Source organism: Cryptomeria japonica, chromosome 10 (assembly GCF_030272615.1).
Source record: "Cryptomeria japonica chromosome 10, Sugi_1.0, whole genome shotgun sequence".
NCBI lineage: Eukaryota > Viridiplantae > Streptophyta > Pinopsida > Cupressales > Cupressaceae > Cryptomeria > Cryptomeria japonica.
In genome coordinates, this window is record NC_081414.1 from 269,082,080 (window position 1) to 269,109,119 (window position 27,040).

A 27,040-nucleotide genomic window follows, 5' to 3' on the forward strand; every position below is an offset into this window, starting at 1 on the left:
ATGCCTGGAATATTTTTCCGTCCTAATGCAATATTTTCTTTTTTTCGTGTCAATTTTCGTGTCTCAGGTATTCGGAGGAACTTTTTGGGTTGCTTCATACCACCTGTGTTAGGATGTGTCATAATTGTATTATGTTGCATCAATTCTGTGTCGCCTCTCCACTAGGGTTTTTCAAAGTGTCATTCATGGTGTATGTTTTGTGTGGGATGTAATCTATACATTAAAAACATTAAAATAATATAATTAACTGTATATTTTAATTTCAGAAAATTATATATTTAACAATCAATAAAAGTAGATACTTATTTTCAGAAAATTATATATTTAACAATCAATAAAGTAGATACTTATTTTTTTATATTGCTAATCGTTTTCAAATATTCTGCTATAGGAGAATAAACATAGTACCAATACAAATTCTTCTTAGTAAACTATGAAACCAATTTAAATTTTTTTCAGGCAACCACATTATAAACCCACGAGCACAGTAGAAGTCAGTCATGGAAGACCAAGAGTCACAATTTAGAACAGAAGAAGTCAGCCAAAGAGTCACAATTTAGAATTCCACATTAGATGTCCTTTTGAGATTTGAATTTAGATCTTCACAATAAGAATTCACAATATTTTAACCAGCCAAGCTCAACCCCAGACAATGCTCAACCCCTAGACAATTAAATGTTTTTTTTTTAAACAAATGTTTCATCGTGAACAAGAATGGTAGTATTGATGATGGTTACAACCATTTATTCAATTGACTAAGCATTTAGAATGGTAGTATTGATGATGGTTACAACCATTTATTCAATTGACTAATGATAAAGTGAATCTTATTTATAAGCATTTAGAATGATATCAATTAACAGCACAACACAATTTACAAACTAGCTATTCTAATTGACAAATTTTAATTGATAATCTAACTATTTTATATCAACAAATCAAGATAAATACAATGCTAGAATAATAATCACATCAATGCTAAATAATTTAACAAATAATAATAAAGTTGGGAGTGAAAATGTTTTATAATTGTAACGAGTGCCCTTATCTTTATCAATATTACGTGCATTCATGGCAGGGGTAGGCGTGTATGGAAGACGAATTCTTTTTGGTCTATAATAGGGTACGGGAATATCCTTATTTTTTATTATACTTGATAGTTTTTTTTATGTTATTGTGATCCTTTAATTCATTTATTAATTTTCTTATAGACCCCCCCTTTTTTTTACACTACATAAATGAACTTAGCATAATATTCACAAGAATGATTCAATAATATTTCAAAAGCAACTCTCACAAAGATGATTCAATAATATATATTTCAAGAGCAATATTTTTCAGAATGATTCAATGATCTTGTAAGAAACTTTGATATATTCACAAGAATGTTTCAATAATATCTATTTCAATAGCTATACTTTCAAGAATGTTTCAATGATAAGATATAAGGAAGGATCTTATTCAAAAGGCTGCCAACTTAGTTCTTTATTATGTAGGTGAGTTATCACAAAAGTCATTGCTATACTTCCCAAATGAACTCACTCAAAATAACAAATTATGAACAAATTAGACGCTTTAAGGAATGGTGCCACCATTTATTAGTCTTTCTAGAAAGTCTAGTGGTGATTTTTTTACAACTATATCAAGTAATCAAGTCTTTATAACATTTGTTTATTTAAGAATTAGAGTATACTAGGATAATAAAGTATAATTTCAATCAATTCTTATATCATATGCAATTGGATTGGTGCCAATTAATTCTTCTATCATATGGAAATGCAAAAGCCAATGATGAAATGGGAATGCCCCAAATGGACCATCAATTGGTTTTCGACGGAGTAGTAAAAAATAACTTTAGGTTGGTACGGGCTAGATGCCTTTGAGAGATACAATGGCGAATTCAAAAGGGGGCATGACTTTTGTCAAAGCGAACTGCAAAAGGGGGCATGATTTTTGGCAAAGACAACTTCAAGGAAGATGGAGTATTAGCTTTGGAAGAAGGATATAAATTGGCAGCTTAAAGAATCTATTAAAGAAATTGTGGAAAGAGAGACAATGTTTGTTGGCTAACAAAATGATATGGGGAATTTGCAATATGTAAAACTGATTGCTTTCTTAGAGGCATTAGATTCGATGACTAAATCAACTAAATCTTAAGTGAAGTTTCATTTTCAAAGAATGTAGCAATCCAACTAAGCTTCTTCCGATGTTGGATAGGTTAGTTTCTCTTCTTGGTGTCTATACATGATTAAGAACAAACAAGGAAATGTCTACCCTCATATGACTACTCTTATCTAGCACGTCTAAGTAGTTTTTTGGCTTTTTAAAATAGGATGAATATTTGCAAAATTTTCAACATATCATAGGGGGACAAATGCCTTGGCAGGCCACCATTAGGTTTGAGTCTTGAATTCCTCTTTTGCTAGCCTAAACTTGTTGAGTGTGTGTACTTCAACCAAGGCTCTCTCATACTTGTTTTTGGACGTTAATAGGCACATCCCTAGTTGCTAAAGTGATGATTTTTGTATGGGTTGTTAAACTACTCAAGGCCATTCACTTAAGCTAGGGATCCCAAAGTTAAACTATATTGCCGTAGTGAAGCTATATTTCTCTCACAACAACAATCCTTTGAATTGTGAACATTTGTTTCAAAATAATGTTAAGCACACTGCCTTGCACAAAGTCTTGGACAAATTGGTTGGGATATTTTCTCTAATCCCTTGTAGTTCATTGTCATTATTGGAATGATTTCCTAGTCTTTTACTCATTCAATTGGGTTGCATTGAAGAAGGCTTGTGAGTAAGAGATGTTGTTTGTAGTAGTAGTATAGAATAAAAAAGAACAAAACAAGAATTGCTAGAGCATAGGGATTCTCCATATGGTAAAACACTTTTAGGGTTAAGGCTTATAAATGCTATGAAAATTACTAGTATTACAAAACCTTATACTCTATTTGATTTGTTTAATGATGGCTACATTATATGGGTGAAGTGTCCAAGAATGGAGTGATATATATAATATAATTTTGCAATCATAAAGAAGTAAGTGTTAGATATTTTCATAGAGGTTGTGCCCTTGGGTGTTACATGCTAGGATCCTCTTGTGCTAGTCAAAAGGCCTTGATGTTTCTTCACAATGAATAAGGAAAAGATTCTTCTTGTTTAGTGATTTTTCATTTTTGTTGGATTAGAAGGTTTCTTGTTTGATAGTGCTTCTTTTTGTCATCAATGTTTTGAATCATACTTTGTGATTTGTCATGAATTTTTTCCTCTTCATGTTGATGGATCATGAGGTGTGATTTGAAATGTGGATGACAAAAATATTTACCCATTTATGTGGGAAGCACTTTCAAACACTATTGTGGACTATGGAAATATGTCTATCATAGGCATTTTGTTAATCAATATCCTTATATGTCTTATATATTCAAATGTTTATGAAATTGTCAAGGTATATATAAAGTATTTTTTTGGTAATAACCACCCTTGGTTACTACTATTTTTTATTCTTATTTGCTGCAACACATATTTCTTAATGATTTTTCTTATAAATTCATCTAAGGAAACTAATTCATTAACCAATATTTATAGAAAAACATCCTCTTGGTAATATAGTTATCATGTTTTTGATTAAATGAGAAGGGATTTTGACAAGGTCTTGACCCTTACACAAAGAGAAAGATTAAGCAATAAACCCGTCAAAATAACAAACAATGACAACAAAGCACATACGAAACAACAAGAGACACAACACTAAAGCTAACAAAATCCAACCAAAAATCACGGTGGTTTAAAAAAATGATTTAAAGATCTTTGCTTTACCACAAAAGTAGGATCCTTCTATCCAAATTTGAGTTTCTTAAGACATGGAGGAGACATAAAATTATTGGCACAACCATCTATCAACCCCAATGCATTATCTATCCTTGAACAATCCATAGAGGATTTTCCTTTATTAATTTCAATTTTTTGAACGTCCTAATAGGTAGGAATGAGATCCTCCTTGTCAACCAACATTTGATCTTTCTCTTTTCAACAATTGTTGTTTCTTATTTTTCAAGCAGGAAGTGTGGCCATGACCCACCAAATTGCAAGAATGCCTAAAAATCAAAGAGTCTTCATACTCAATCTGCAACACCCAATCACCAAATTTAAAGGATAAGGTAAATTGGGTAGGGAGAACCTAGTTTTCCTCCACAAGCACACAAAATCTAGCGAATAAAAAGCTTTCATGAGTTTTGTAATCTTATAAGTAGCACTATATTACCAAAAAGAATTGGCATTAATCTTGAAACTCTTTTCATTCCAGCTTTACAAGGGCAACCCAAGCAAACATACCCAAATAGGAAACAAGGATACATCCTTCCAAGGGTTGGAACTAGGAAACCAACTATGGAGATTAAGACTATTCAATCCCATAAACTAGGGTCCATCAAGAATGATCATAGAGAAATTCTCCTCACAAGAGAAAGAAAAAAGGAAAAAACCATTCAACATTGTAGAAACCTAAACCTTGCATCTAAGTTTCCATACTTGAAAGATCCATTTTCTAATAGATCAATATTGGGATGATTACCACAAAATCTCCTAATTAGTGAACTCCTTAGCCAAGCACTTGACTCATCTAGAAGAGAATTAGGAACATCTATTCGGATGTGCAATTCTTCCAAAATTGAACCTCCTTCATGAGAATTCCCAACAACAAGAGGGGAATAAGAAATAGCTATAGGCACACTAAAAATCCCACCCTTCTCAACATTCTCTAGAGAAGAAACAACATCCACACCATAGTTCTCCAAATTGTAGAGGCCCTCCAAATCCTTAAGGATTGTATCAAGAGGAGAAAAACGACATCATCCTCTTGAGAAGCAATATCCAACTTTGAAACCTATGACCCACATCAAAATGAGATAAAACATCACCCTTAATTGTCTTAAACTGAAACTTCTCCTCATCTAGATTAGAAGAAGACTTCATAGAATATTAAATCGACTTAGAGGCCAAAAACCCTTTTCTCAAACCCAAAAAAGGATCACTAGTATTGACCTCTCCCTAGCCTCTCCTACAAACTTTTTCTACTTCAATTAGGCTTCCAAAAGAATATCTAGGAGGAGTTTATCCTCCTCATTATTAGGATCATCCACAACGTCCACAACTCCAACTCCATTGAAAGGAGAGAAAACCCCATCATAAGGAGGAGGAAAATCTCCTTCAATTTTCCACCAATCATAAGGATTGACACCATAATGATCGCTGGCAACCTCTAGAATAGTCATAGCACCATAAGGAAGCTCCAAAAAAGGGGTATTGAGCATCCAAACTCCACATCTTCATCATCCTTGGCCTCATCCTCTTCTTCCAAAGCTACATTAGAACTTGCCTCCATTATGGAAGCCCTTGTAGCCCTCACAAGGCTCACTATAAAGAAAGCCCTATATGCCTTTGCACACGCCTCACTCTTGTCAACCTTATTTATTTTTATAAAATTATAGTTATTTTAGAGGAGGGGATTTGCTACCCTCAAAGTGATAAATCTCTACCTCACTAAACTGGCACTCTGGTGAGCCAGGAAGATATCGACAACTAACTATCCTAACCTATTAGTGGAGATTATTGGATACAAGATGCAATAAGATTATCTTACTAGAAAACCTAAAAGATCAAGCCACAAAGACTCTTTGATGACCTTTTCCCAGCCTCTGTCCAAGGACATGCACACGGGTCTAAGACGACAATGCGACACATTGGCCTCCTGTATGGACAAAGTACATAGGACCGTACAAAGAGTACAAAGGACTAATTTTCAATGTATTATGACAATATCCTTAACAATGTAAATATAATGAAAACAATAGTATTAATGAAGAAGGAAAAAGGAAGGAGATTCTCACAATAGTCCTATGTTTGAAGAATCCAACCAGCTCTCCAAATCTATTCTGCAACCTGCACACACAATGAACGGAGACAAAATGTTGTGGCTATGATTTAGAGGCCTGTGACGGTCATACCCCTTGTTTTGGTGTTTCCACCTCCACAGATAACCAAGATAGATAGATTGATAGATAAACAAAATGATAAAACAAAACATAAGAGATATTCAACAATAAATATGCTATGAAGATAAGTGAAAGGAAAAAGAGAAAAGCACTCCTCTTCCACACCCATAGTTAAGCTATCAGATGGAGAAGAAGGAAAATCTCCCAAAATGTGAGAATAACATTGAGTGTGAGAGCCAAGAAAATTGAGCATGTAACTAGAACTTCAACAATAGAGTAGAGTGATAAATCCCCAGGGACGAAATCAAACATTGATAGACACACACAAGCATTAAAAGAATCTTCCAGGTGTAGTTGTAATGCTCAAACAACCACCTTTAGATTGTTAGATTTGTGGGGACATTAGTGCGATGCTTGGATGTCTCCGTGGTGCACTAGTGTCTACGAGTCAAATAGTCAACCAGGTCGGAAAAGGACAAGGTGAAGGTTAATGGGACAAGCGAGATGGACAAATGGACAAGGCGATTAAGAAGATCTCCAATTAGCGTAAAGTGTAGGTGCTTATGTAGTGTAGAATTATATGGGGTATAATTTACAACACTATATTTTGCCCCCACTTTAGCAAGCATATTATTATCAAGATGCGAGCTTAAGTAGAGATTACCGAGATATGAAGGGGAAGCACAATCCTCTACCTGTGCGAAGATGCCCCTAGGGAAGAGTCTTGAATCTTCAAAAGATGTTGTTAGGTTGTTCCATCAAAAACATGATAGCTACAAACAAACATGTTAGATGAAAAAGCAAATAACATGATATGATAGACAATGAGATAACAAATAACGATAAATAGATAAATGGATAGATAAAAAGATAAATGGATTTCATCCATATGGGTAGCAAGATATGCTAGATAGCCATACGATAGGGCGACCTTAGATCACAAGATAAAAAATATTTTGTTGGTATGGGTAGCAAGTTGTGTTATGCTAGATAGTCATACGATAGGGTGAGCTTAGATAGAGTGGATTGGCCCCCACAAAAGGCGATAAGATCTAGTGGTTTGGCCCCCCCCAAGGCAAACAAGATAATAGTTTATAGATTTTGTTGGCATGGGTAGCAAGTTATGCTAAATAGCCATACGATAGGGTGACCTTAGTTAGAGTGGATTGGCCTCCTCAAAAGGCGATAAGATCTTGTGTTTTGGCCCACACCAAAGGAAAACAAGATAATAGATCAAGTGGTTTGGCCCCCACTAAAGGCAAACAAGATATTAGAAAATGGAAATATGATGATGCAAAAATGTAGAGATATGAAAGCATGGAAGCCCCCCCCATAGAATGGTATGTGGGAAACACATGTCATTTTAAGGAGAAGGGATGCTGTGTCATAACAACATAGCGAGATGTTTCTGTAGAATGAAACCTTGCAATAGATGACACATAGCACCCACAACATCAACAAAAACACGAGGGCACAAAGACATCTGTTGATTCAATGTTAGAACCCATAGCAATGAAATGAGATGGTATATAGATGCATATGGGTGGTTCATCATGGTATCTAACTTTATGAATCGTATGAAGAAGGCACATAAAAACAAAGAGAAAAGAAAAATTGGGTCAACATGGAAGAGAGCCTAAATGCCCCCAATGCTTTGTGTCATCCCCAATACTGAAAATTAATATATGATAGATGGAAGAAGGGTGATTAAGAAATAGAGGAATATCACAACATAAAATCCCTTGTTTCCAAGTACCTGTGAAGTGACTTGAGTCCTTTAGGAGAGAACATAACACATAAAGAAAAAAAACCTCCTATTTCCAAGTACCAATGAGGTGACTTGGGCCCTTCGAGAGGGAACACACATATAAAGAAAACATGGGGAACACAGACATAGACACTCTAATCTATAAGATAAAGAAAATAGGCATCATCCTATAGGTCATCCACCAATGGGTCATCATCCTCCCAACCTTGATCATATGGGGAGGGAGGTCAAGCTAAAGGGGGACAACCGTGAGGGTAATGCCAAGCACAACACCAACAACAAGAGCTAGGGATGAGGCAACTTCCACATTTTTTTCCAAGAGCTTTTGAGAGGAAAGAGTCAATATTCATGTAAAGATCGTCGACAGTGCTGAGATAGATTCTAAAGAGTCAAAACTACACCCCTCAATGGAAGAGGCGGGTGACTTGGCTTGAGGCGACGAATAGGAGTCACACTCTTGTCCGCTAGAAAAGGGGCAATTTTTTTTCTAGAGAAGGCAAAACTGCCTCAAAAAAACACACAAAAGCATACAGTGAAACTGAAATAGAAATAGGCAAAGAAACAAAAGTCGAAGGTGCCAGAGCTGACTTTTGACGACAGAACTCAGGCACGAGGCCCTACTCGAACTTTCGCTTTGGTTTCTATTGACGTGAAGGCTTTTGATCAATCATAGCGGCTTTGAGTACCCTAGGAAAAATCTGATGCAGAGGCAGTTGCGAAGAAAAAGGAGTAGACATGGATACATTGGGCACTACTTGTGTATTAAGCATATCCATAGGCCAGGAAAACAAAGGAACATTTGGTAACGAGGTGATCAAGGGAGGCTGCAAAGAAGGGGTGATGAAAAATTGCACCCATTTAGGGAGAGGCTCATCAGTAGTCCCTGGACCAGGAGGGAACAAGATAGAGGACAAAGTAGGAGCAAGATTAGTAGGATTGAAAGAAAGCATGAAAGCAGTAGGGACGAACACCATTGGTTCACTCGCAACCCTCGAAGTGGCCTCACGCTCACGAGCCATCATGCAATGATGACGCTTGTGCTCACGTACTCGTTGATTATGATGTAAATAGGATCCAAGAATTGAAGCCTAGGGAGGCTTAGTAGCATTGTGCTCCATGGGAGAGGCCTCTGGAGCTAGAACCGATGAGGGAGAAGGCCCAACCGATGAAGTAGGAGGTGTAGCTAATACATGTCTCATGTCCACATCTATAGGTACCCTTCCTTGTTTTGCTTGAGGAGACAGAGGTACCCTCAGAAGCTGTGACGTGGGAGCTAGTGCAGATGATCGAACATGAGGTGAATGCCTACCCTTATCATACCGGGCAGGATAAGGGATATCAATAAGGATGGGAAACACAAAGTGAGTGCAGGATGTAGATCGTGGAAGCATGGATGCCTTTCCCTTGTCTATATCAGGTATATACATTGGAACAAAAGACACAACTGGAGGCTGTGTGGTCCTAGGCGAGTCAGGAGGTTTACTTTGAGGAATAAGTTTAACTTCAACCCTCGATGAGGAAGGGGTGGAAAGGTACTACCCACTGCAACACATGAATAGACTGAGTGGAGATTGGTGTAGGAGGAGGCAAGGAAATTGCAGGCTAAGCTGATGAAGAAGCTAACTCCACCATCTTATACGTGTAATATGATTTATATAGAAGATCTCCATGAGGAGTCACGGGATCAACCAAAGTAGGCCAAAACTGATCTAACAAAAATTCCCCATAGGGAATTAGTGGCTGAAATCCAATGTCTTGGATAGTTTGCACAATGCTCTTGTGAGGAAAATTCAGACATTTATGCACAACTAAGGAGACTGCTTCCATGGTGATTTAACAGGGAATAAGTAGTTAAGACCACTTTGGGTCCCACAAGGACCATCAAAGTAGTATTACCGAGAGGTGGAACGAAAAGATTGTCATGCATATGAGAAAAGGCATGCCACTCATCGTATCTTGTCCTATATCAACCATTAATGAATAAGGCCTCCTTTGTGATAACATCAAATTGATATGTGGGATCTACCATCACACCCGTGATGGTGTAATTGTTGATCTTAGTTGGAATGTACAATGGGGTAGGCTCCTTGCTATGAGGAATTTCCAGAGGTTTAAATGATACGTCTTTATTTTGCACCCTCTAGCTAGGGGGCAAGATAGGAGTGATAGTGAACATGTTGACAAAGGGGTCACCACCCAACTCAAAATTTGATGATGCAGAAATGAAGTTAGATGAAAGAGGTGGAAAAGGATTAGTGTAAATATGTAATTCACTGTTCATGTTATCCATAGACTTATCAGATTTTTGTTTCACGTTGGGTTCACCAAAATGTAGAGGAGGGGACGTGTTACCCTCGAAGTGATAAACCTCAAGGAGAAAACCGACCTTCGCTACATCACTAAACTGACACTCTGGTGAGTCAGGAAGATATCAACAACTAACTATCCAAACCTATGAACAAAGATTACTGGATAGAAGATGCAATAAGATTATCTAACTATAAAACTTGAAAGGACAAGCCACAAAAACTCTCTAATGACCTTTGCTCAACCTCTATCCAAGGATGTGCATGTGGGTCTGAGATGACAGTGCAACACACTAGCGTCCTATATGAACAAAGTATAGAGGACCGTACAAAGAGTAGAAAGGACTAGTTTTCCATATATTATGATAATAGCCTTAACCATGTAATATAATGAAAACAACAATATTAATGAAGAAGGAAAAAGGTAGGAGATTCTCACAATAGTCCTACACTCGAAGACTCTAACTAGCTCCTTGAATCTGTTCGACAACTTGCACACATGAAAAACGTAGACAAAATGTTGTGGCTATGATTTAGAGGCTTGCCACAGTTAGACCCCTGTTTTGGTGTTTCCACCTCCATGAATAGCTAAGAAAACTAGATTGATAGATAAACAAAATGCTAAACAAAGCATAAGAGATATTCAACAATAAATATGCTATGGAGATAAATGAAAGAATAAGAGAAAAACACTCCCCTTCCACATCCAAAGAAAGGCTAATAGATGGAGAAGAAGGAGAAGGCCAATCTCCCAAAATGTGAGAATAGAGTCGAGAGTGTGAGATCTAGGAGAATCAAGCATGCAACTAGAACTTCAACAATGGAGTAGAGCTGTGAGAATATGTCAATTGATAGCCAGACGTGAGAATGAATTGTTATAGAGACAAAATGAGGTCCAAGAAGGAAGATAAACCCTCAAGGACAAAATCGAACATTGATGGATGCACACAAACATGTTACAAGCATCTTCTAGGTGTAGGCGTAACACTCAAACAACCACGTTCAGATTGTTAGATTTGCGAGACACTAGCACAGTGCACAGATGTCTTCATGGTGCGCTAGTGTCTACGAGTCAAATAGTTAGCCAGGTCAGAAAAGGACAAGGCGGAGGCTAACGAGGCAAGCAAGATGGACAAAAGAATAAGGCGATGAAGAAGATATCCAATTATTGTAAATTGGAGGTGCTTATGTAGTGTAGATTTATACGGGGTGCAATTTACGTCACTACAATTATCATGTTTATTTATAAAGTACTACAGTTATTTTATCAATATAACATTAAGGTATTTTTACACTTGATAGTGGACAACATTCATGTTATCATTTAGACAATTATTTTTTATGTTATTCAATGCTTTAGTCTTAAATTCTTAAGTACCAATAATACATATTCTAACACTTATTGTACGACTATGAATATTGTATACAAGGTATATAAGGAACCAAGATGCATCTACACTTTTCAAAGTACATAATCATAACCTAGTACGAAAGTATATTCCATCAATTAGGCTTAAATTTTTCTAAATAGATACCACGATTTTCAATGCAACAAACTTACCAACAATAACTTCTCCTTGGCTCATCACTAGAGCTTTAGTGAGTCCTTTGTGAATATGTAACATGTTTAGGTTTTGTTTATGGAGGAATGGTGCAAGATGGCCACACCATATGATTACACATAACCCACACACCCTATAATGGAATCCAAGGCATTATGAGATGAAGAAACTATTGCCAATACCTACTTGACTCAAGAATTAGTAGCCTCAACACAACTGATAGGACTTATCAAACACATTACAAATACACACATTGACGAACTAGAAAAAGGAAGTGAATATGACCCTACTACATTGTGACTCACATATTGATCATTAACATTTAAGTGCCTTCACTATATTTGTGACTAGTTGAAAAGTGGAAGACTAGTGCATCCAATACTACATATCGTTCCCTATTCTGGTTTATGAATTTTGACATGATGCATCAAGCATCTCATACTACTTGATGCTATCCTTGGCATGAGAACCATTGTTTAGAATACACATGCACTTGCAATAGACATTTAGTTCACTTTTAACACAACTTTAACAATACACACTAGATACATCTTCATCACCTTCTATAGGAACTTTGAGTTGGGTAGATCTTGACATATATAACCTAAATGTTATTGGAAAAATATTGTCTAAACCCAAATTAAAGGGTAGTGTTTGACATATTGCATTATATTGATTAAAGTTGACTAGATCCTCATTTAATTGGTAGCTTCTACTCCTAGAATATACTTCCTAATTACTATCAATTTTGGAAGTTGCTAATAAGATTATTTACTATTTGTGTCATAGGTTTTTAATAAGTTAGCAAGCAAATTGAGAAGAAAACAAGGAGCTACATTTATAAGGGAACTATTGTCCTTTCCCTATGCCTTCATAGTGTCTCTAACTAGTTGTGGTGCCATAAGAGAAGTCTCTTGCATCTTTCTTTTGTGTTATTGTGGGGAACAAGGTATGACAATCTAAATTTTAACTAGCTTGTCCTACGAGTTCCCCACACCCTCGATTGGTTGATTGTAGAACTATAACACAATGGTGGATTTAATGACGTATCCATTATCCACTAGGTTTTCAATAATCAATTTCACCAAACAAATAAGAAATGTCTTCATACCAAATAATTTGTTTTACAAACCAAATACATTTATAACATTTATGGACATACAAGTAAACAAACTCAATGTTTATCCACTTCATTCCCTTACATACAATTTCACACGTTAGAAAGAAAACATATACCACACATATTATGGTAAGTTTCAAATTTTACAATTTTCTTCAATACCCAAAATTTTACATTCCAAGATTCCAAGGCTTAGTTTCTTAGATCATGCTAACTAGATTTTGAGTGCTTAGGTTTCCATGTACTAATGTTCATGAAACACGGGGTTTAATGGTTAAGTCAATTAAAAACCTTATCTATCGTAATTCTAGAACAAAATAGATTAATATATTTGTTGATAAATATTGGAGCCAAAATTTAGGTTTAATAACACTATATTATCTAATAATATTAAGTCTTGATACAAATGATTATGTTATTGAATTGCCATTTCTTTACTCACATCTTTACCAATCCTTTTAATCATCATCTATATTTAACATTTAGACATCCTCTTAATTTAAAATTAAAATCTAATATTTATATTACTCTAATATTTAGAAAATAAATCTACATTATAATAAATTTACCATAGAAGAAAATTAATTACCTTTAAGATCTAAATGAATGAAAGGGACTTAAAATTTCAAACTCCACTCTTTTCTAACCTTACCTCTTTACCCATGGATTCAAATATTATTTGACTATCCTTATTAAGATTCAAAAGCCATTATTGAGTATCACTCATAACCCCTTTATCAAAAAAAATGACATGGGAGCTTCTCTGGTAATTCCTAATGTGTTTTGTGGAGCAAGCTATGGCCACACTTCATGACCTTGGTCTGCAAGTTCAATTTATAAACCTTGCAAAGGGCTCTTGTGTTTGGTGTAATGTCATGCTAAACCAAGGGTTACATATTATAATCTTCTAGTTGAAAACCTTCTTATTATTCTCATTTGAGTAAGAATGTATAATCTCCCCCTTCATTTTTGGATCCCATTTGCCCCGGGAAAGGAAAGTAGTTCTTCAGATATTTTTTTATCCATACTTTCAGAAACTCTCACATTCCATTTTCACACATATTACTTGAGATGGACTTGGGGTGTATTGGTAGAAATTTGGTTAAGTGTAGACAATAATATGTATAATCAATATATTTAATATGAAAATATAGCTTTCTCATGGATACATTATTTTGAAATAGGACATATTAGCCTTTCTTTATAAATTAAGGAATTCATTTGGTAAGGTGTCTTGGTAGCAAAAGGTTGAAAAGTTGTAGAATGTAGAAAAGGTAAATTTTGAATGAGGAGTGTTTGGAGAAGGATAGATTGTTTTGATTAAGTAAAAGCAGGTATTTGAAACGTACCCGAACCTTGTACAAGCCAGGAGAACAAAACTGATAGAAAAAAGTGCCTGATCACTTCAAAAAGACAAAATGATCCCACCGAAAGGGATCAACTAGCATAACATATCATTAAAAACCCAGAACAGACAACAAAAGGAAAGCACAGAGACAACAAAAAGACAATACCTAGGACACCAACAAAGACCTAAATACTATTCATAATCTCCTCAGCATGAACAACCATTTATTTCATGTTGTTCGCTGAGGTCTTCAGTTCCTCCAGCTCGCGACCTTTGATGTCGCCCTTGATCTTTGTGTTAGCTCTGGTCCTCCTTTCATGACCCTTCTTGTCCAGCTACTCTTTATCATCATTGTTCTCAAACCTATTGATAAGGATGTTCATGTTATCCACCGACGATTTGAGGATTTGGAAATTTTGGTCTGCAATCTTCTTGACGTTGAGTTCCAACCTGTCAATTCTGCTGTTGAAGTCATTCATTTTATTTTCCATTTCCTTTCTATCTCCTATCTCATTGGCCTTTTTTTCCGTAGCTATGATTTTTCCAACCATACATTTAATAGCTTTCGCATTATGCAGAACGACAACCAATTCTTTAACATGTTCAACCAGTGGCTTATCACCAACCGTAACTCTTGCGATAGCCTGCGTATTTGTTTTCAAACTGTTGATATCCTTAACCATGGTAGCGATGGTCTCACAGAAGGCTTTAACAGTATCATTGCCACCACTGCCACTTTTATCTCCTTTATCCTCCTTTTACAGATTTGTGGTATTCACGACCTCAATATTGCCCATCACTGGGTTACCCTCCCCTTCTTTATCCTGACCCTCAACCTTCTTGTTTTCTTCAACCTCCTCAGAATCAACCAGAATGTGGTTGATGTCTGAATTGTTACCCTTTTTAGTATTCTTCCTCCAAGTCTTCTTTCCAATAGCTTTCCCTTTCTTTTTTTTAACAAATTTTTTCTCAAAGGATTCGGTTTCAGAATCTGACATTTCTGATTCCACAATAATCCTTCTCTTCTTGGCCCTATTCCTCCCTTTTTTGCTAGTTTCTTCCGATTCTCCCTCGGTCTCTGATTCAAAGTTAAATCCACTAGCTTCACTCTCCATTGTCTCATCTCTTGCATTTTTGCCTTTAATAGGCTTTTCAATGCACTTCCCCTTAAGCATTTTATAAACCAAGACCATAAGCCCCTGGTGGAGGGAATGGTCACCTTTAGGGTCCTTCTGAACCTCCTTTATAGTATGATCCATTGAGCATGCTAGGTAATAGGGTAGGCTCACCTTTTCCCCATGACAGAAATGGTTGAGAAAAATAAAGTGATGCCCGTAGGCTCTGGTAAACCTATCATCTAAGGTAATGTATGCAAAAGAAGCGAATAAAACAAACCTCCATGGCCTGCAAATTCTCTTTGGAGCATGGTAGGAGTTGTCGATTTTAATCATCTTTCTCCTCTCTTCATCCGTGACAGGAAACTTATCTGCTGCTTTATCTGATATGCCTTAGTCCCTGTAAAATTTCATTCCCTCAGTAGTCATCCCTGTGGCCTCGGCAATGACCTCTTCACCAACATTCATCATCTGGGATCCGATAAGGATTTTGCTAGTTTTCCAGTTCTTGATGAAATAGCTAGTGATTGTGGGGTATTTCCCACTTAGCCGCTCCATGAAAACATTCAGACCCCCCTGCTGAAGGATATCCCAGACTTCTTTGTTCTTTCTCCAGTCAGAGCAGAAAGTAGTTTCAAATATTTTCTTGTTACCTCCCATTTTTTCCAGCACCTTCCTTGCAATTCCTTCTCTTGGCTTGATAACCTCTCCTCTAGTTTCTGTGGGTACTCTGTAAGAACGCCCATAATCCATGCCGGATAATAATGATAAGACACCTATATAAATGCTCATTATCTTCGATAAAACCTTGCATCGAAAAAGGCGGAAGGGGCATTAGAAATAATGATTAAAAGTACCACGTTGCCTTGTCTGGTTCCAGTCCTGATTAAGCAGGGATTTCATATCACTTGCAATCTCCATTTCACCATAACTAGTAATGATGTCTCTCGATTGGCAAGCCAGGTTGGCTGCCCAATCAACAAAGGAGTTGGCCTCCCTATACACGTGTAAAAACACACATTTTAAATTCTTCACTGATTTTCCTAGTTGCTTTAATAGCATTACTAATTGACCAAGAAGGTGGGAATTTCATATTTAAACAATTGATTATGTTTAAAGAGTCTCCTTCACACCAAACTTTAGTGCATTTAGCTTCCTTGGCAAGGATCCATCCCATGGTAAGCCGCCAAGGCTTCGGCAACATGATTAGTTTGATTTCCTATGGGAATACATTTTATGATTTTGCATATTCCCCATTCATCCCTTAGGACCACTCGACATCCTGCAACACCCGGGTTACCCTTTGAGGCCCCATCAAAATTGATTTTCATCCATCCCTTGGGCGGACTGATCCATATCACACCCTCTCTAGGGTTGATCTGAAAGCACTCTTGACCCTTTAATCTCGACTTTTTGTAGATAAATTGATCATCCTTATCTTGAGGATTATCAATACCGCCTATGATATTCATATTTTACACTATACTTCTTATTTTTTCAAACACAATTTTAGCCTTAGTAGTCTTTTCTCTGAAAACTCTATCATTTCTCTCTTTCCATATGCCCCAACACATGTGAGGTAAAGCAATTTTCCATAATAAGGTTGTGGATTTATTTCTTGAAGGATGATGTCAGGAATTGAAAATCTCCTGAATTGACTTGGGGAAACCCCAACTGACTTTGAAGTGATCCAGACAACTTCCCCAAACATCAGCAGAGAAAGGGAAATGAAAGAGCATATGATTTATAGTCTCCTCATTCTGCTTACAAAGAATACAAAAACTAGGCATACTAATACCTCTTTTTCTGATATTCTCAGTAGTAAGAATTTTATCTTGAAGGGCTGTCCAGAAGAAAATGTTTATCTTAGGGGCGAGGCCTTTCACCCATGCTTTAGCTCAGCATGGGCTTTCCATGTTGTAGAATTGTTGATGATACAAAGAAGCCACTGTAAAAGTACCACTAGTTGTGAATTTCCAAATTAAATGCTCTTCTTCTTGAACCCTCACCATAGAGTTCATGACTTTATTCAAACTACCCAAAGACTGGTCCACCTGAGATTAGTCCTTCCACTATCCATCTTTCCAGTAATCCTCCACCTTGGTTCCAAATCTTTCCTTGCATTGGTTCTGAAATCTATTCCACTTAGGGTTTTCATTCAAAGGGATCTCCAGAAGCCAAGGGTCATCCCAGAACTGGATAAGATTCACTTTCCCCAATTTCCATTTTGCACCTTTGACAATTAAGTCTCTTGTTCTAGAGACATTTTTCCAAATATTGGATCCAATTGGGATAATCTCCGCTTTGAGGAAGCTTTGAAGTGTCAGACATTGACTTTTATATTTGTTATCCCATATCATTTTCCACCCTCCTTGATTTCTATATCCTCTCCAAATCTGCTTGGCCATAAGGAACTCATTTATGTCTCTTATTCTTGTAAGGCCCAAACCTCCTTTATTTATAGGCTTGCAGACCTTCTCCCATGCAATCAAGTTCATTCTCTTCTTCTCCTCAACCCCTATCCATAAAAAAGATATCTGAATCTTTTCAATGGTCTCCGCATACTTAGCATGAATCCTAAACAGACTGATGGCGTAGAGAGGAATACTTTGAAGAGTGGATTTCAACAATTGAACCTTACCTGCTTGACTAAGAAGAGCACCCTTCCATCCAGACAGCTTCTTGTGGAATTTTATCCACCAAGGCTCCCCAAAAAGTATCCGGAGGATCATGGCATAAGAGGAGCCCCAAGTAAGAAGCAGACAAACTACCAATTTGACAACCCAAAATATTACTAATTTTGATCCTCCTCTTCGGGGTATTGATGAAATCTACAAAGCTATTAGACCAATTTATAATTTGACCAGTGGCATCTCCATAGTTATCCAAAGCCTTTTTTAATCTTCTAGAATCCTTCATTGTAGCTTTCCCCATTATTATAGAGTCATCAACAAACTGCTGATGAGAACATATTTGATCCACCGAAGAAGGATTCAAACCACAAAACTCTGTTTTCTCAACCAGCTTTCCAATACATCTCCCCAGACATTCTGCCATAATGATAAAGATAACTAGGGATAGAGGGTCCCCCTGCCTGAGACCTCTAGAAGCTTTAAAGAAAGGAGAAGGAGATCCATTCATTAAAACAGAGAAAGAAGCCGAAGAGACAAGTTGCCTGATAAGGCTAACACTTCTGGAGCTGAAGCCAAAAGAAGAGAGAACATCCATCATAAAATCCCAATCCACTCTATCATAGGCTTTAGAGAGGTCAACCTTCAGAAAAAAACCTTCTTTTTTAGAGAAAGACAAAGAGTGGATATTTTTATGGACAAAGATGATTGAATCCAAAATTTGTCTACCCGAGACAAAACCACTTTGCTGAGGTGAAATGATGGAGAGGAGAAACTTAAGAATTCTAGAGATAAGAACCTTGGAGATTATCTTATAAAGAGAGTTGCATAGACTAATAGGTCTAAAGAGATCCATTGAGTCAACCCCCATCTTTTTGGGGATAAGAGCAATAAAAGTACCATTAACTTCTTTCAAAATTTTTCTAGCACCAAAAAACTCTTTCACAGCTCTAGTAACATCATCTCCAATAATATGCCAGTACATTTGAAAGAAGAACATAGGAAAGCTGTCCGGACCTGGGGACTTGTTGCCCTCAAAGGAGTTGACAACTATCATAATTTCATCATGGGAAGGGATGGTAGTCAGGTGATCATTCTGATCATCCCCTAAAATGGTAGGTATACTGTCCAGGAGGTCCCTTTGGGCCTGTGTATCCAAATTTTGATCCTTAGCAAGTAAATTGGAGAAAAAGTCCATGGGAACCCTGCTCATGGAATCATCTTCTACACCACATTTGCCATTCACTTTAATCTGAATAATTTTGTTAATGGCCTTATGTCTTAAGGTGGACATATCGAAGTATTTAGTATTCCTATCCCCTTCCTTCAACTAAACATTTCTTGATCTTTGTTTCCAGTAGGTTTCCTCTTTAGCTATAATATCATGATATCTCATAAGAATAGCATCTTCAGTATCTCTAGACGTATTAGTGTAACCATTATTCTGTATCTCATCCTGGATTTCCTTGAGCTCTAAGAGGGTTGTAGCTTTTGAGGTAAAGATATTCCCAAAGCATTCCTTATTCCACTTCTTAATATTATCTTTAACAATCTTCAACTTTTTGACCACTTTGTACATGGCATTTCCTTCAATACTGACCTGCCACAGGTCCTTAATCTTACTTTCCAGATCTGGGTGTCTAGTCCAAGAAGGATAGATTGTTATTGATGTACCTAATGCAAGACACTATTGATTGCTAGGAAGGCAATATGCATAATTGTGGAAAAGGAACTTTCATAGAAGTCTAAAGCTATTATTAGTTCCTAAATAAAATCTATTGGAATTAAAAGTGGAATCTATTGGCCTAGTTTTCCATTGCATCAAAAGACTGATCTGTCAATGCCTGATACAAACTACAGAGATATGGATCACATGAGAGGCGGTTAGTCCCTTGTCATGAATCTCAAGGGGAGCAGTGACCAAATTACCAACAATCTCCCCCTCAACATTATCCAAGGGGATTCAAAATCGTGACCCAACACTCTGATACCATTTGAAACATTGACCGGTAAAGGTAGAGCCATTATTCATCCTACGTCTCCATTGATTTTCCATATGCCCAAATCTATTGCAAGTAAAACATCTACCATTGAATTTATAGGCATTAGGCTGTCTTACTGGAGGTTTCTTGTTTTGCTGATGATTAGATTTTGCATTGCTCTGTCTAGAACTGGAGGATTCTCCTTTCTCATATCCAAGTCCTCTTGTGTCTTTTCCATGTCTCTATCTTTCCAACATCTCATCCAACCGAGCTGAACTAGATTTGAAATTCTCTTTGTATTCATTAGTAATATTTAGCTCATCTCTTAGAATTATGATCTCCCTTTCAAGTTCTTGTCCATCATTCTTTGATTGCATCAACTTAAGCTTCAACTGGTAATTCTCATATTTTAGTTTGCTACATTCATTAGATTTGTCCTTCAAGGATTGACTCAAGATTTCTTCATTCTTCTTCCAGTCTTCAATCTCCTTAGTTAGCTTCATGACAATAGATTGCATCTCATTCTTCAAAAATGCATTCTCCCTAGCCAACTTCTCCCATTCATCTATCTTATCTTGTAGAATTTGATTGTCAACACTTTGTTCTTTTTCCTTCAGCTTGTCCATCAAATCCTTTCTCTTTTCCCAAGAAGTGTTCAGTTGATCTTTTAATGTCTTAAAAAAATCTTCAGCTGTATTCAAATTTCTTTTCAGGCTACTCTTTTCCTTCATCATTGCATTGAGGTCTTCAAGTGCCACACTAAGCTGCCTCTACAAACTGGAGTCCATTGATTCAATCTTTCGGATCTTCCTCAAGCTGTTAGTCTTCCTCGGAGGAACTAGGCTCTAATACCATTTGTTGGCCCAGTTTGCTGTTGCGTCAAAAGACCAATATGTCAAAACTCGATACAAACTGTAGAGATATGGATCACACAAGAGGCGGTTAATCCCTTGCCACAAATCTCGAGGGGAGCGCTAACCAAATTACCAACAAAATCCTTCTCATATGAAAAAGGTGGAAGAATATAAATTTATGCTCTTGTCAAGAGTAAAGGTTTGGGATGGATCTAAGTTTAGAGAACGAGATGTAAAGGCCATGAAAACATAGAAGAGTTTGATGAGGTAAAACAAAGAAATCCTAAATATAATAACAAGAAATAAAGGTTGATGTTTAGATTACACTTGTTATGGATATCATGAATCAAATGGTATAAATTTTATTTTGATGTAGTTGTCTTTCGTTATGTTGAAGGGATGCCACTTCATTAATAGAAAACTAATAATTTAATTAATAAAAAATTATCTCCTTATTTCAAATCTTCTCATATTTTGATTTTTGAGTCATTGATAAATGTGTGTGCATGAATGATAATTAGAAGTGATAACTAATAATAAATGAAATTGAGATTAAAATGATGATGAATTGTATACTGCAAATGATTTTGATTATGATTATGGTTTATGGACTAACGTATTGACAAAAAAATGAGTGCAAATGAGTGCTAGGTGTAAGATTGAAGACAAGAAAATGATTGAGATACATATGACCTAGCCACTTGGCAACAATTGGCATAATCTTATACACACATTCATGTAGTTGCATTCAACTACATTTTGAATGGTTATGTGATGTATTTTTGTCTTGTCATGAATATGTGTGCATTATGATAAGTTTAAATTGTGTATTATAATTTAAATGATGTTTGTGGTTATTATAATTTTAAATGATTAGCTTCTAGGCATGCAATTTTGCTTACCTAGGAAAAATAAAATCACCTCTCTTGTATTAACATTATTGTCTTTCATGTTATGTATTTAATTTAAATTAGAACTTGACTAAATGACTATATTTCATTTAAAAATGTAATTTTTTTTACCAATTATATATATATATATATATTTTCTAAAGCTATTAATAAAAAACATGAGATAAAGTGAAGTTTCAAAATCAAACAATGTTAAATAAATTTGAAATGCCTTTGGACTAGGCCAAATGGCATGAAATAGACAACTCAAAGTTAAAGTTTTAAAACAATGAAAACCCCAAATTAGAGGTCCAACATGCAACGAGCATGCCATAAACAAGGGGAAAGAAAAAATATGTTAAAATTGTAGCGTCATAAGTTGTATTCACATACATTTTATCATCACCTAGAGACTTCACTTTGGTGCTTTGGCGTTGGATGCCCGATGTCTATCTTGATTCTGCTCACACCACCTATCAATCTCACATTTTCGTCACCTTCACTGTCGTCCCCTCATGCTGGAGTCTTGATTCTCAAGACTTGGGCATTGGGTACCCTGATCCTAGCTCAAGACCAGGGCTCCCAACACCTTGGTCCTCCTAATCAGGACCCATTTTGGGTCCCCACAACAATCACTTCATGTGAGTAGGAAAATTGACCTCGTGTCGGCCTACTCCAAAAATTCAATTAATTTTTCAGGAAGTCAAGTATAAAAGGAGGTTTAACCCTCTCATTTGAAACCTAATACCTAATGAAACGAAATCAAGATCTCAATTACACTCTAGCAAATTCAAGTGAGCAAGCAATTGGTCATTAATCAAGCATTGGAGAAAAAGTGAAGTCAAGTTTTTGCATTCAAGATGGCATCCATGATCAATCTTCTTTGAAGGAATTCTACATGAAATCCGAAAACACTTGCATGAAGATAAAACACAACTTCATCAAGAACATTTCAATCACAAATATTTTTTGTTTCAGATCTAGCCTCTCCCTCAAAAGGAAACAACTTTGCAACAGTTTCCATTTCAATTTAGATTTAAATTTGAAGGTTAATTCCTAAACTGGGGTTTGACCTAAGGCAAACCCTTATCCCCAACATATTTCCCTTTCTTTTGTGTGTGCAAGAAATAGGTGTAGGAGTTGTACTTAGGGATTTTGATAGAGTCAACAATGACGAATAGGTTCAACTTTTGACTAAGGAAAATTCAGAGGAATACTACTTGGTCTCAAAAAATCAAGCTGAACTTTTGGGAGCAGGTTCTAAACATACTCTTTTGCCCAGATCTTAGTTTGTGGCTCCGTGGAATATCTGTATCAATCTATTTTTGACAATTTACTTCAAATATCCATGGTTTTACCCTAATTTCACAATTACCTTCCAAATCCACCTAAGAAAGAGGATTACTACCCCCAACTAGTGAATCCAATCAAAATTTCAACCCTTCTCTTATTTGGATTGTGGCTAGATCTATTAGGTTCACTCCTCTTTCAATGTATTGGGCTAATTTGGTTAATTCAGTGGTTTAATTATCTTAAAACCTAATTCCTAATTTCCCACCCATTACATTTTGGTGAACTTGTCTTTTTGCATGCTTATTTCTGATTTATTGTCTCAGATCTAATTTATATGCACTTTAAAATTTATTTTTGTACTCATAGATCTTGTTTGCAATTGAATTACATAAATTTAGTGGTTAAATTCACATAAACCCTAATTTATTATTCTAAAATTGACTGGTGGGTTGAACAATTTTTTACTTGTATTTTAAAATTTGATTATTATGACATATTATGTTTAGATTTAAAGACATCTATTATTCAAAATCACAATTCAAATTGCTCACTTAATTAGTTAATCATTTTTACAAGGATTTGCATTGTTTAACCATAGTTTTCTTTAATTTTCCCTCCTTTGTGCATGAGTTTTGTTACCATTAGTCCTACATACAATATTCCCATGAGAAGAAATTGTTGACTTAAGGCTTCCCAAGGTTTAAACACTAAGGATATGGAGCTTCAGTTAGATAAATTTTTCCATGAGAGTGTTGGTGTTTCCTCTAATCCAACATTATTCCAACAAATGACATCATTTATCCCCATTCTCCTCATACTTATCACGATGTGGATGAATCACTAACTATTCTTACAATCAACCAATTGAAGAAGATTAAAAATGAATTTGAAAATATTCAACAATGGATGAGTCAACAATACATGGAAAGTGAGGCAATCCCCTTGATTGAAGGATTACAAAGAATGGTGCAAACTGATAAGATCGGTTTGGATTTGTTGCATGGCCTTTCTCATATTGTTGACACTAATATCATGTCAATTAAAAGTTGTGCCAAATCCCTTGGTTACTCTCAACCCACTATTCAAGTCAAGCATTCCATTCTTGTGCCTACATCTTTGCCTAGTGTGCCTACATTTACATCTTCTATCATGACTACTTCCATATAAACTGTTAATCCTACACATGTTAGTCATGGGGGAAATCATATTAATCATTATTCTTACATACCTCATTCTACGAGTCTTCCATTTTTTTCACAACCATCTACCATACTAACATATCATAATGTTCCACCTCCATATTCTCAACCTCCACCTATGTACAATGATATTACTCCTCCATCACAATCTAACCCATCCATCGAAGCAACCATCAATAACCTAGCCCAAATTGTTATAACCCTACAATATCAATTGGCTTCTGTAACTTAATACAAGTTTAATGTTCCCACATTTGATGTAGTGAGCCCACTACCCGATGATATTGTTCATGTGATTCCTCATAAGCATATGGAAGTCCCTCAATTGGACTTGTATAATGTAAAAGGTGACCCCTTGACTCATGTGAAGACATTTCAAACTTTGTGTAGTGATTTTTCTCATGGCCAAAGATGTGGCTGAATTGTTTATTAGAACCTTTAGGGAGATTTGAAATGGTATTGTTCTTGATGTCCTTATTCTATTACTTTATTTCAACAATTGGCTAATGCTTTCATTCAATAATTTCAAAATAACATTGGTCCTAAAATTTCTTTGACTAATTTTATTGGTAGATATAAACATTTGCATTCTCAAATTGCTTATCAAGTACCTGATCATGATATTCAAAGAATTTTTATTGCTAATTTAAAAAAATACATTAGCTTGATAAACTTCTATATTCTGAGTTTACTTCCTTTACGCAATTGTGTGTAGTGCTTCATAATTATTAGCTTTGAGTGAGTCAATTTGAATTGTCCTCTTCAATGGCTCCAGTTGATAAGAATGAGAGTGCTCAACAATAATTTGCAAAGTTCAAACCCAACAAAGGTTTCATCAAGCTCAATGAAAACGTCAACACTTAAGTGGTAGCCACGACATCAGATGTGGCCCCTTTACCCAAATACTTTAGAAAAGAATTAACTGCTCTTTTGAGTCTTTTCATACTATAATGTTGAGGTTAATGAATGCTAATGTGTTGCAAATTCCTCCCATAAAGACAATTGACACTTCCAAGCCATGACCACCTTACCATGATCCCAAAGCTTTTTGTCAATATCATCGTCAACCTAGCCATGATATTGACAAGTGTTACTAGTTGGAAAATAAACTCCAAAAATTCATTAATAAAAATACTATATTCGTAGCTAGTGTTAATGACAAAGGGAATAAATTTGTAGCTCCTCATAATCAAAACCTCACCGCAATTGGTGCATTGATCTTTGCAGCGTTAATGCTTTTTGCTGGTTGGTTCCATTATCACAAAGCTGCTCCAAAATTGACTTGGTTCCAAGATGTAGAATCCATGTTGAACCACCATTTAGCAGGGTTACTAGGACTTGGCTCTCTATCTTGGGCAGGACACCAAATACACGTTTCTTTACCTATTAATCAACTCTTAGATGCTGGAGTGGACCCTAAAGAGATACCACTTCCTCATGAGTTTATTTTAAATCGTGAGCTTTTAGCTCAACTTTATCCCAGTTTCGCTAAGGGATTGACCCCATTTTTCACCCTGAATTGGTCGGAATATTCAGATTTTTTGACTTTTCGCGGAGGACTCAACCCAGTAACGGGGGGTCTGTGGCTGACCGATACTGCACACCACCATTTGGCTATTGCAGTTCTTTTTCTAATCGCTGGTCATATGTATAGAACCAATTGGGTTATTGGTCATAACCTCAAGGATATTTTGGAAGCTCATAAAGGTCCATTTACAGGGGAAGGACATAAAGGTCTTTACGAGATCTTAACTACTTCATGGCATGCTCAATTAGCTCTTAACCTAGCTATGTTAGGGTCTTTAACTATTGTCGTAGCTCACCATATGTATTCTATGCCTCCCTATCCATATCTAGCTACTGACTATGGTACCCAACTGTCTCTGTTCACGCACCATATGTGGATTGGTGGATTTCTCATAGTTGGCGCTGCTGCACATGCAGCTATTTTTATGGTAAGAGACTATGATCCGACTACTCAATACAACAATATTTTAGACCGTGTTCTGAGACATCGTGATGCAATCATATCACACCTCAACTGGGCATGTATTTTCTTAGGTTTCCATAGTTTTGGTCTATATATTCATAATGATACTATGAGTGCTTTAGGACGTCCTAAAGATATGTTTTCAGATACTGCTATACAATTACAACCTATCTTTGCTCAATGGGTACAAAACACTCATGCTTTAGCACCCAGTTTGACAGCTCCTGATGCAACAGCAAGCACCAGCTTAACCTGGGGAGGCGGCGATTTGGTAGCAGTAGGTGCCAAAGTGGCTTTGTTACCTATTCCATTAGGAACTGCGGATTTTTTAGTACACCATATTCATGCATTTACTATCCATGTGACTGTATTAATATTACTGAAAGGTGTTTTATTTGCTCGCAGTTCTCGTTTAATACCCGATAAAGCGAATCTTGGTTTTCGTTTTCCTTGCGATGGGCCTGGTAGAGGAGGAACATGTCAAGTATCTGCCTGGGATCATGTCTTCCTAGGATTATTCTGGATGTACAATGCAATTTCGGTAGTAATATTTCATTTTAGTTGGAAAATGCAGTCTGACGTTTGGGGTAGTATAAGTGATCAGGGAGTGGTAACTCATATTACAGGAGGAAACTTTGCACAGAGTTCCATTACAATTAACGGGTGGCTTCGTGACTTTCTATGGGCACAAGCTTCTCAAGTAATCCAATCTTACGGTTCTTCATTATTTGCCTATGGCCTTTTATTCTTAGGTGCTCATTTCGTTTGGGCCTTTAGTTTAATGTTCCTATTTAGTGGCCGTGGATATTGGCAAGAACTTATTGAATCTATTGTTTGGGCTCATAATAAATTAAAAGTTGCTCCTGCTATCCAGCCAAGAGCCTTGAGTATTGTCCAAGGACGTGCTGTAGGAGTAGCTCATTACCTTCTGGGTGGAATCGTCACAACATGGGCGTTCTTCCTAGCAAGAATTATTGCAGTAGGATAA

The 27,040-nt window shown here is 36.3% G+C and overlaps 1 protein-coding gene across 1 annotated transcript; it reads left to right on the top strand.

Moving 5' to 3' along the window:
* LOC131039111 (photosystem I P700 chlorophyll a apoprotein A1-like) lies at nucleotides 1-27,040 on the top strand. The gene is made up of 2 exons (XM_057971764.2): nucleotides 1-67; nucleotides 25,209-27,040. Exons 1-2 carry the CDS (start codon nucleotides 1-3, stop codon nucleotides 27,038-27,040), a joined length of 1,899 nt encoding a protein of 632 aa, XP_057827747.1.

Coding starts and splice junctions, on each gene's coding strand:
- LOC131039111 (XM_057971764.2), top strand. CDS start 1: ATGCCTGGAATATTTTTCCGTCCTAATGCAATATTTTCTTTTTTTCGT. Junction 68..25,208: donor TGTCAATTTTCGTGTCTCAG/GTATTCGGAGGA, acceptor CTATATTCGTAG/CTAGTGTTAATGACAAAGGG.